The 12,454-nt window shown below is 34.2% G+C and overlaps 1 protein-coding gene across 1 annotated transcript; it reads right to left on the minus strand.

Moving 5' to 3' along the window:
* Positions 1–4,918: 4,918 nt before the first annotated feature.
* Positions 4,919–12,075, minus strand: LOC127951373 (receptor activity-modifying protein 1). Its single transcript, XM_052549243.1, has 6 exons — positions 11,948–12,075; positions 10,328–10,392; positions 10,176–10,233; positions 6,835–6,864; positions 6,403–6,571; positions 4,919–6,313 (listed from the first exon to the last, which is right to left on the minus strand). Exons 1-6 carry the CDS (start codon positions 12,000–12,002, stop codon positions 6,064–6,066), a joined length of 627 nt encoding a protein of 208 aa, XP_052405203.1. The 5' UTR covers positions 12,003–12,075; the 3' UTR covers positions 4,919–6,063.
* Between the last annotated feature and the right edge of the window lie 379 nt (positions 12,076–12,454).

A 12,454-nucleotide genomic window follows, 5' to 3' on the forward strand; every position in this document is an offset into this window, starting at 1 on the left:
CCCTGTGGTTAAAGATTAAATGAAACATTGATGACTCAAAGTAGTTCCAGGAATCAACTGAAGAACTGTTTTGTGAGGTCAGTTTAGTTTCCTTTTGGTTTATTTCCGGTTTTGGGCTGTTGTATATTTCACAAGCCGGCAGACATTAACTGTTTGCAATCATAACCTCTGTGTTTTTTTTAATTTAATTTTACAAGTTTCAGAATTATTCTTTTTTTTTTTTTTTTTTTTAATTGGATGAAAATATACAATTTCCTTTCTTTAGAACGTTAACAAAGGAAAGAAGATAGAAGTAAGAAAGGAGAAGAAATAAAACACAAAAGGGGTTAAGTAGCTTACAATAAAGGGAAAATATAATAATAACAATATCATTGACACCATCAGTGTCAGATTTTTTTCCAACCTGCGGGTCCTGCTTTCATGAAATTAATTGGCCTGCCCCTTCCTGCCCCGCAAATAAAGTCAAATTTCTTTACCCACCCCAGCCTAACCTGCAGGTTACCCGTGGGGACAGCAGGCTATGTGATGACTCGCGCATCGGGGATATCACGCAAGTTATGTTGCTACGTAGACCTTCGTATTGTAACCTTATCAAAGAACCTAATAGAATATAGGTTTTCAGTTGGTTTTGTTTGTGTATTCTTTTTTTTATGATTGTATGTTTTAGCCGTGATTACCATCCACTTGCATTACATGACTGACAGACTGCAACGGTTTGTTTTAAAAAAACTCAACAAAGTCACCTACGACTTGGATGCCCTGGGGGTAAGCAGATACACATAACATTTTAATTTTTGGGTGAACTTTCCCTTTAAACAAAAAAGATGTGAGTCAACCTACACAAGTCGTGCACTGCATGGTAAGGCCTGGCTCACTACACTTTGGGACACTTATGATTCATAATTTCCAGTGAAAGATTAGTTGTGTATTAAACCAACATCTGGCAGGACCGATATCTTTGTAAATGTATATCATTAATGTTATTTGAAGTATATTCTGAAAAATTAATTTAATGTTCTGCTGTTAGTATTTCAGCCGAATATTAATTATAATTTTTTTATTTCGCTTTGTGCAAATTGTTTATTGCACCATAAGCACAAGCTACTTTTTAACTTTGAATGTAACAGTTTCACGCTGGTTTAACAAAATGTTGCCTTTCGTTATCTTTTTAATTGTTACTGAAGAAACATCAAATTTAGACGGTGAGACAGTGGATGAACCAGAAGTACACTGAAGTGGTGAAAACCTCAGAGGAAGGCTAGTGGCTGAACTTTCTGGACAGCACAATGAGCACAACTACTGTGCCTGTAGATGTGACTCTAATGTTGTAACTTCAAAAATATTACAAATCATTCTTCTGAATTCCTACTTGCAAGCATGACACATTCCAATGCTTATTTATCAGATATATTAAGAAACATATTCATAATTATCCTAATATTTAGCAAATTTGAATCCATGTATTTTTTTAATACTGGGATAACAGCACTAGGCATCAAATGGTCACTAACAAAATAGCTGTATTTGGAAAAATAATAAAAATCAATAATGTTCAATTTTTAAAGAAACAAAGACATATTTTTACATCAACACTTGACCTGTTATTACTATTACTTTCTATTCAGTCTGTTTTTATTTTTATTTATAAAAAAAAAAAAAACTTGCTAAATAAACTGTGTTAGACTGAATTGTCATAGCAATTACAAATAGTTTAATTTTTGTTGGTCTGATTGATTGTTGTTATTATCATATAAGTACTTTCATATAAAAGTTTTTGCAAAACAAATAAATATAAATAAATGTAAATGCACTACATAATGCATACTCCTTTATACCATGTTCAAAGTTTTTAAGTAGGACTGCTCCGATCATGATCGGCCGATCGTTATGCGCATCTCGTCAGTAAAGCCGGTTCTCTAATCAGCGGTAAATTCCCTGAGGTGCGTGATTAGAGCAGCTGTTACTACACAGAGCCGTTGTTAACTGAGAAGATGAGCAAATCCACGTTCATTTTCAGCGTTTATTTGCGCATCTTCTCAGTTAACAACGGCTTTGTGTAGTAACAGCTGCTCTTATCACACACCTCAGGGAATTTACCGCTGATTAGAGAACCGGCTTTACTGACGAGATGCGCAAAACGATCGGCCGATCGTGATCGGCACAGCCGTATTTTTAAGTTCTTTCGATTCGTAAACTCTGGGATCCATGTTATCCCCAAGTTTCCCAATCACAGTTGAGGGTTTCCTACTCTGAAGTCACACCTGAATGCTTCCTGAAGTTGTATTTATGAAAATTTCAATAGCATGAAGGCAGCATAAATGCAAAAAATAGTTAGCTAACTGAGATTAAGACACAAACATGAAGTGACTGCAATGTTTTATTAGCACTCATTAATAACTTAAAAATAAACTAAATTTTTTCCACTATTTTCTCTTACAGCTTCAGCATCTTCTCCTCTTTCTCTTCTCTCACACTCCCTTGTATATTCTGCTTCCACCGTAAGGAACTGCAGAACTGTATCTCCACCCTTCCTCTTTTTAGGCCTCCTCTCCTTCCTTCCCTGACCTAAAGTGCCCCTGCTTTCATTTGATGACCCTGGCTGCTCTGCCGGTGCTTTCTTGCTGCCACACAAGGTTTCTCTGCCATGCATGAGGCAATTAAAATTGAAAGTGTTATTGAAGGTTTAGACCCAATTGCCTCATGCATGTCAGCAAACCACTTCCATGAGATAGCTGTGTCACCCCCTCCCTTCGTGGATACTCCAGATCGGGGAGTTTTCAGTTCCTAAGATAAAACAGAACTGCTTGATTGTACATAGTTTAAGTTTCAAGGTTTGTTGCTGTTTTCTTCGTTGTCTCATTTGAGTTTGTCAAAACAATAATGAAATTAATATATTTAACAAAAATAAACAATGTTGATGTATTTGATCAGAAAATCTACCTTGTATATTTTCTTTACATTTTCCCACTTGCGTGCTGCTTGTTGTGGGGATAGCTTGCCGTCTAGCTGAATTTCTTCAATGAACAGACATTCATGTAAAAAGCACAAAGAATACTTTAATTATTCTTTAACTATTTTCCATGTGTATATATGTGTATATTTTAATCACTAAAATAAAAATCACACAAAAATTATTAGTTATCAGTTATATATTATTATAAATTTTACATTTTAATGAACTAAATGAAGATTAATGTTTTGACATGGTGTGTTTATGGAACCAATCGGATAAGAGTAAATTGAGAGTCAGCGAGAGCCTCATGATTGGCTACAAAAGGTGGTGGACTTTGTTCTATTTCTTCTATTTTTCAGTTAAAAGAGAAGCATGTGGAGCTTTGGGTATGTCATTAATATTTTTCCTTCCATTAATCTGCGCAACCAAAGAATATCTCTCACCCAGAGCATTGCTTCTTTGTCTGAATATTAGGTGACACTGCAAAAGATGCAAAATCCTTTAACCTTAACTGGTCAGAAGTGAATCAACAGGAATCCAGCAGGGAGATTCATTATTATAATTTACATATACATGAAAGCCTGCTAAGTAAAAATGCATTGATCTCTTTGATAAGAACTTCCATTTTATGAACATTAAACTGAAGACAAATAATCTATTATTTAGGATGAGACTTGTACCATCAATGACAAAGACAGACAGCACAACAGAACATAAATAAAATCAGGAAAGAACAGCAGAAAAGACTTCCCAATTATGACACGGAGTAGATGCACAAGGATCAAGGATACAGAAACAAGAGCACAAACAGACACTTAGAGAATAGTAGTTAAAAGAGATAATAAATATTGATCTCCAGCATTTGACTAATTTAACCACTGGGTGGCAGCAATATCACATGAACCCTTTCAACAATCTGTTCCCTTTCTGTCAGTCAAGTACAGGTAAATGAATGAATGATTTTTTTTATATATAGGCTAAAGAATAAAAATAAGAATAATTAGTAATAATAAATCAAGGTTTGAAACAGAAACATAAATAAACAAAATAGTGTCCATAACTTTTAGCCAGCACATTCAAATGTGACTGAAATGTGTCTTTGGAAACGCATTAAAATTAAGTAAATTTCTATATAGGCTTATGGATCCGTAATGTGAATTCCGTATGTAGCACGGGTCTGTCGGGAGCTCGTGAGTAGTGCTGTACAATGCAACTGTAAGATGTTAATTGCACAAGTCGCTGGCCAGTGGAGGGTACAGATGTGGATCTGTGTTTTGGATCAGTGCCAGGGATCTGACAGTGAGATCTGGCAGTAATGAAGGCATGGAGCATCTGGCCGGCTGTGAATGGCTGAATGGTTCAGATGTGAGGTGTGTCCTCTCCCGTGGGACCTGTGAGACTGACTCCGGATTGGATGAGCTGTTGGAGGAGGGCGGGGCTTATGGAAGGCCTGACCTGAGCCGGAGGAGGACGAGGAGGAGAGCTGAAGAACGAGACAAAGGAGGGTGAATGCTCTCGTTCCCACCACACCCTGCCAAACCGAGTCCCCGACGAAAGCATACTGTTTCACTGGAGACTTTGAGTGTGTGTTTTACAGTGGCATCGACACACATCTACAAAATGCTGTAAAGAGTCATCTTATACTGGTTTAAGGGAGGTTTGTTTTGTACAGCTGGCCAAGCTTGGAGACCATCTTAAACCAGTACAGGATAGTTTAAGATTTTTTTCCCAGCAGTGATTTCTTCTGAATTTCAGTGTTTCATGCAATAAGCTCACTGGAACAAGCTGTACTTATTAAAGCATTTTCCACTCCTGGACTCCAGCATCCACCCTTCTGTCTGAAGTGTGAGAGGAATTTTTAGCTTGAATATTTGAGCTCTCTTTCGCAGAAGAAACAAGTTACACCTACTGTATCTTATCCGTTTACAAGCAGCACAAAGCATGACTTATTCTTAATGAAGAAAATTTCAAAACAAGGACATTTTTATTAAAATCACAATGTGGTTTAATATTTAATTATATAACAAAATTTTCCAAACAAAGTAGGAGGTGAAGTAATTAAAGTATAAATTTGTTGGCAGGCTCTTAAAGTGAGAACAAAGAGAACAATCTGCAAACATACACTTTACAAAAACTTCTCAATTTTCTGTTGTAAGACTCATCCTTCATAACCAATTATTTAAATGATTAATTATATATATATTAATTATAATTATAATTAATTATATATAATTAAATTAAAAACTAATGCCAATCTCTTTCATGTGACTACATTTGTACAGTAATTATATTGTGAGTAAAGTACAATGCAGTTCTGTGTGAGGGGCACAGTAAAATTAAAATGAACATTTGCTGACATTCCCTTCCCTCTTAAATGTTTTCTTTTCAGAGACATGTGCATGTCATTAAGTTACATAAATAAACAGATATTTAAAAAGCTGCCTATTGAAATGGGTGACTTTCAGTCGGCTTTGTTTTGTCATGCATTCAGATTGATTCTTATATGCTTAATTCCTCAATAAAAAGTCAATCGTTATGACTTGTGTTACAACAGAAATGAAATCACAAAGCCGTTATTCTTACAGTCAGCTAAACAGCTCTTGTCACTTAACTAACAACAAAATCTGCATTAAAATATGGGTTAAAAATTTCTTACAGTGCATAAAGTGGACACTCAAATTAGTTTGTGATTATGCAGTGTTGTTTTGTACATCTGGTTATCTACACAATTCTTCTGAATGCTTCAAATGAACCTTTTTTCCATTGCCATTTCACATTTCAATGGATTATGTATTCACATCCCGAAGACAACCAAACCTATATGTGCAAGTTGTAGATAATAATGCTGTGAAATATCTGTACTGCACATTAGCTGCAATTTAATGATAAATACATACAACCAACAATTATTTCACTGAAGTACAGTAACATTTTCCAGTCAGAGGTCACACCTAGAACAAATTAATCTCCATCCTGGTTTAGTCGAACCTGGAGACCACCGGGTGCACATTCACTGGGGAGTGTTGGGCCAGGACATTATCCCAGGGTGGGGTGAAGAAGAAACAGAGCAAAAGGATGCATTTAAAATCTTCTTGCACCTGGAATTTTCTCTAGGACCTCCTGTCACCATTTTTAGTCTTGAAAACAACTAGGACCACCATAACAGGGATTAGGCATATGGGGGTCATGACAAGGGCCAGGATGATGCTGGGAGGGGGGTCCTTCAGTGCCTCTGAGGGGCATTCTTGAAAATAGGTGGTGTGGATATCCACAAATATGTGTTCAACAAGCTGATTCGGCCAGGGAATCAGCAGACAGTCAGCAACAGACTCCGTACACACAGTGAAATTGTTGTATGCACTGCCAGAGAGACATATGGAGAAAGAGAGTCACCAATTGCTATCAATACAGTATTATATAGTATTTGATAATGAATCCTTAGAATGTACCTTTTTATTTTTTCCAGGGAACACCAGTCGATACTGTTCATGGACATCATAGCAACATGAAAATTATTTTGACACAAAACCACCAGCACTTCATAGCATTCTTGAGTTCTCAAGGAATAGTCCACACAAAATGTACAGTATGTGTCACAGGTGCTCATGTTAGCACAGCCTAGGATGTAAACAAAATGAAATAAATAATGAACTTTGATATAAGTCAATACGAATAATCCTGTTATGCATAATGGAGTGTGTGTGTATATATATATATATATATATATATATATATATATATATATATATATATATATATATATATATATATATAATTTTTTTTGTTTTGTTTTTTTTTTGTTTTTTGTTTTTTTGCCTTTTTTTGTGTCACAGTCAAGCAGTTACCAACAGTAATTATATTAGCTTAGCTCATTAACTTACCAAATGTTCCTCCATCTCCATAGCCAGGCTCTAAAAAATATAAGTACTGTAAATAAATACATACATAAAATATACACATGTAAATGTATGCAGAATATGCATATAATATGTCCAAACATTCAGCAATGAGACCCACTGGCTTCGGTTGATAAAAATAATAACAATTACAATAAATATAACCAAATATAAAAAGGACAAACATTTATAAGATATATTCTTCATCTTATTAGATCGTTTGTGATGTTGGTAATCTTCATTCTTGAAAGCACAGATTTGTCATGCACTGTAGGCTTCAGTGTCTAATGCAGTTTAAATGAAAGCTGAAGTTGTCTACCGACGCACACACACAGACACACATCAACTTACCACAGAGAACAGACAGAAAGACGCCAAAGAAGCTGAACGATACCCTCATATCAGAGCAAACGAGCGCTGGCGAGCTGATCTCAACCCAGCGCTGAATGTTCCTGAACTTTTGCACCGAACAACGTTAGGCATAACAGGAAACGCGACGGGTGGAAGCGTGATGCGCCGTCACCACACGAGGAATCACGGTTACCAGATGTTCAGAAAGCTGCTGACCGAGAACGCTTTAATTTTCCCACGTAATAGTGCTCCACCTCTCTCTCTCTCTCTCTCTCTCTCTCTCTCTCTCTGTCTTCAACAGAAAAAAGCACAATAAAAAACTAAAGTTGTTTAATAACTTTTCACAGATTTTTAGACGCGCCATAAATTCAGTCCATTAATTTGTCATAACTTAGGCTAAATATTAAACAAACGTGTATTTACAAAACGTGTATGAGATTAATTAAAGTATTCAGCTACACTTAAGTAATTCACTTCGTTCAGGAATCGGACCAGGGCCGCTGCTGGCTCAATGGGTGCCCTAAGCAGAATGGTATTATTGTGCCCCCTCCTTCAAAACAAGCAAACAAACAAACAAAAAAACAACAACTAAAAACCAAAAAACATATAAGGGGGTTCAAATAGAACTTTAATAAAACATAAAAGTAAATAAATAAAGTGTAATTAAATTGTATTATTTATAAATTAAAATGGTAGACAGTTACCTATGGCTATGATTTTATCAATAACATTGATTTATTTTGTAGTCTCATGCATTCAGAAATCACACAAAATGAAATTAAGCAGCTTTACTATAATAAATTCATGGTTAATTTTGGTAAGGGTTGTGATGTCCAAAAGTTTTGTTGAAGAAATTATTTAGGCTGCAGCATTTCCACCACAAAAAGGTCGCCAAAATTAAAAAATCAAGTGGGAATTTGAATTAAATGTTTGTCAATATTAAACAAGGATTTGATCGTCCTGTAAGTGTAACAACAGCAATTATCAGGCCTTTGGTGCCCTTTGTAGAGATTTATAATAATGCAAACTGTTTATTTTGTTATTATATGTATGTATTTTAACAGTGTTATTCAATGAAACCACATGATTATTATTAATTAACCAATCATTCCTGCCTCATTGTTTTTATGTAATACCTTTTAAGTCATGAAAGAAAACTATAATATTAAGTCTAAAAACTATAATACTAGGATGCATTGTTGTTGGTAGTGAAATTATGACATTAAAACACGTTACTAACGTCAACGGTCAAAAAGTTCATCATAAAATGCATTTTTCATAATTTTATATAAATATATATGTGTAGTTTTTTTTATGTAGCCTGTATGTGGGCTATATGTTAAAATTAATATAGAATGAAAGTTTTTATTTTTGAGCAACAGGGATGGAAATGTTTAATTATTTTAGTAGTACAAAGAATGCATGTTTGAGAAAAGTTAACCAAGCTTCACTAAAGTCCTTCAGTATTTTAGTTTAAATGGAACCGTTGCTGCATAAGAACCGGTTCTCAGTTCTAGACCTGACTCTTGATATTGTAAAGCACTGTTGTGTTTAAAGATTGCTGTTTCCCCCGAGGCGCGGATCTTTTCTGGGCTGAGCACACCCAGGCCAGATGCACATCTGCAAACGGGTCTTCCCCTTGAAAAAACACTCCATTTCTCTCAGGTTGATGCCTCGTCGGCTCAGTGGTTCTGATTTATTTGCGTTTTCGCATCTGTTTCCAAACAGGAAACATAAGTGAACATTTAAGGGTAGAGCAGGGCGGCTTGATGGAATAGACACTTTTAAGAAAAACTGGGTCGTATTAAGCAGATTGAGTTCGTGAAACGATATAATCAGAGTTTGCCATCTGTGCTCGAAGTGCTGCACTTTTGGTTCGAGCCCAGCTGTGATTGAAACAAACTCTCAGCTCACTCACTTCAAAGGAAGAGAAAGAAGTGAATCCAGGGCCGAGGGAGGACTGGAACAGTTTATGTAACACTTCTAGGCTTGTGGATCTCATGTTGACCATGTGAGATTGTCTTCAACCAGTACCAGTAGATTAAGTCTACAAAATAGCATTTAGAGCAGTATTTAAAAAAAATTTTTTTTATTTGATTAGATGAGTTTAATAAATACAAATTTCCTATAGCCTTATAGACCAGTCCAGTTAGAAGTAATTTTGAATGTAACATTGAAGAAAACGAGTCTGTAAGGGATAGACTTAAAGTCAATGGGACACACTTTGTAAAGGCCCCATGTCATATAATTTTTTTGCCAGCTCACAACTTTCAATGAAACTTTTAACACTTTTTTTATATGGAAATACGCTTTTTTTAGCTGAACTAACAGTTTGATTAAAGTACAATCCACTGAACACACTTCAATCCCTCACAGCTTCATTTTATGGCGCTGGAGCATTGAAAATGGCTTAAGTCAATCGCTCTACAATATCAAACATCCTATATATTTTAAACAATAGTTTTGTAATAAACATCACATAAATTGTAATATTAGTGTGTGTGTGTGTTGTATAAACATGTTTTATAGGTAGCATGGCATGTGTGTTAATAAACTCCATATATTTGAACAATGCAGACTTTGTTTCTGTCTTTGGCTGAGGCCAGTCTGAATCTCCCCAGTGCCCATGTGTTTATTCAAATCTCAAACTGAAGCAGTTGGTTTATTCTTTGTTCCAGAGTCTCTCCCATGCATGTAAATATTAGAAGAAAGAGTGATCGAAAGTGTCAACAAAATCTCTCACCACAATCTAGAACTGCAACACAATATTCTTTTCAACATTATCAACAACTTTGTAGCAGTAACCTTTCAAAGCACTGATTGTCTGCTGTTTATTGTTGAGGTGCTCAGTAAGCACTCAATTGAAGCCATACACCCAAAACAACCTCACAGTAGGGTTTATTTGGACACAGAACTAAAAAATAAAATAAAATTAGCAGACATGTCTATCATATTTACACAGCTGTATCACTCACCTGCTTTAGTGTATGTGGTGGTTTGTACTTCTGTCGGCATGGTTGATGCAATCTGTCTCTAGAGCACAGAAGAAAAATAAATATTCATGAGAAAAAGAGGGTATTTTACAAAAATACATTTTAGAGCAAATAGAAATCTTAACGCAATTTACCACAGTTTGTCTCTGTTCGTTTGGTACCAGGGTCTGCAGAGTTGAGACCATTAGACAAAGACAGACTATCATAACAAAAAACAGTGGATTACATACATGAATCACGCATGTATTCAGAAACATTATTTGTCATTATAAGACAGCAAATTCCAACAGTTTGGGGAAAATTGACAGGCATGGAAAAAGATTCAGGAAGGGAGGAGATGCAACATCCTCTCTTTGTCCTGACCATTTGGATCATAACAGTCATTTCCTCAGAAAATTTCCAATTTATCTATATACCATTTAGTGACTTAAAGCATTGTTTTATAGAAGTCAGCAGTATAATTTACATGATATCCCATCAAATCTTCTTGATGGTCATGAAGGCGATAAAGTTTATATATTATATTATATTATATTATATTATATTATATTATATTATATTATATTATATTATATTATATTATATTATATTATATTATATTATATTATATTATATTATATTATATTATATTATATTATGTGACCTTGGACCACAAAACCAGTCATAAGGGTCAATTTTATAGATTTATACAAGATTATACATAAAGCTGAATGAATAAGCTTTCCATTGATGTTGTTAGGATAGAAAAATATTTGGCCGAGATACAACTAATTGAAAATCTGGAATCTTAGGGTGCAAAAAAAAAAAAAAAAAAAAAAAAACACGACAAAAAACAATAAAAAATATTGAGAAAATTCTCATATTACTAATGATATTACATTTTATAATACATAGATATATTTGAGCTAGGAAATTTACAAAATATCTTCATGGAACATGATCTTTACTTAATATCCTAATGACTCTGGAATAAAATAAAAATCTATCATTTTGACCCATACAATGTTTTTTTGGCTGTTGCTAAAACTATACCCCAGCGACTTAAGACATATGTGAACCTGGACCACAAAACCAGGTTTAAGTATACATTTTTAGAAAATGAGATTTATACATCATCTGAAAGCTGAATAAATAATCTTTCCATTGATGTATGGTTTATTAGGATCAGACATTATTTTGTCAAGATTCAACTATTTGAATATCTGGAATTTGAGGGTGAAAAAAAAATCTAAATAACTAACTGAGAAAATCGCCTTTGAAGTTGTCCAAATTAATTCTAAGCAATGCATATTACTAATCAAAAATTAAGTTTTGATAAATTTGCAGTAGGAAATGTACAAAATATCTCCATGGAACATGATATTTTATATATATATATATATATATATATATATATATATATATATATATATATATATATATATATATATATATATATATATATATATATATATATATTTTGGCATAAAAGAAAAATGTATAATTGTTTATTTGGCTATTGCTACAAATATACCCCAGCGACTTAAGACTTAAGACTTAATCAAATTATGGCACTTTAATTAGTATTCAGAATAGTATTCTGAATGATCAATTAAAGTGCAAATACAATTGAAAAAATATTGACATAGTGAGCTAATAGTGAGTTTTTATTCGGTCTTTTCACATTTACAAGCATTTTCTTCTGGAGATTGCCTCTGATTTTAAGTCTCAAGCACAATAAACCAAAATTATATTCTAAAGGTTCAGATACTCACCCCAAAACAGCAGAGTCCCCACTGGTTTTGAAGCAGATATAGATATGTGTGCCATTACGCTTTAATCCTGTGGTAGTTCTGTCCTCCTCTTATACAGCATGTACTGTATGAAATTTTCAACAGGAAGACTCTGTTAAAACAACAGGATGTGCTCATTTCCTTAAAGGGGTGGTGAAATGGAGAGACAGTCAAGATAGGGCAGGCTGTATGTTCCCAATCTATCTATCTATCTATCTATCTATCTATCTATCTATCTATCTATCTATCTATCTATCTATCTATCTATCTATCTATCTATCTATCTATCTATCTATCTGTCTGTATGTCTGTATGTCTGTATGTCTGTCTGTCTATTTGTCTGTCGTATTGTTGTATTAAATCTATTGTATTTGCTTCTAAGGATTTTTTTAAGTATTGCTTTGTGTTTTAATAATTTCAGATTATTCAAATCATTAATAATAACACCTTTTATGTCTGCCAAACATTTCTGGCTCTGACAAACATGTC

The sequence above is a fragment of the Carassius gibelio genome, chromosome A3, assembly GCF_023724105.1.
Source record: "Carassius gibelio isolate Cgi1373 ecotype wild population from Czech Republic chromosome A3, carGib1.2-hapl.c, whole genome shotgun sequence".
In the NCBI taxonomy this organism is placed as follows: domain Eukaryota; kingdom Metazoa; phylum Chordata; class Actinopteri; order Cypriniformes; family Cyprinidae; genus Carassius; species Carassius gibelio.

Bases quoted from the DNA above. Each gene is read 5' to 3' on its own strand.
- LOC127951373 (XM_052549243.1), bottom strand. From the start codon at position 12,002: ATGGCACACATATCTATATCTGCTTCAAAACCAGTGGGGACTCTGCTG. The intron at 10,234-10,327 runs GTAAATTGCGTT...TCTGTGCTCTAG, and splicing joins ACGAACAGAGACAAACTGTG to AGACAGATTGCATCAACCAT. The intron at 6,572-6,834 runs GTAAGTTAATGA...TTTACATCCTAG, and splicing joins TGGAGATGGAGGAACATTTG to GCTGTGCTAACATGAGCACC.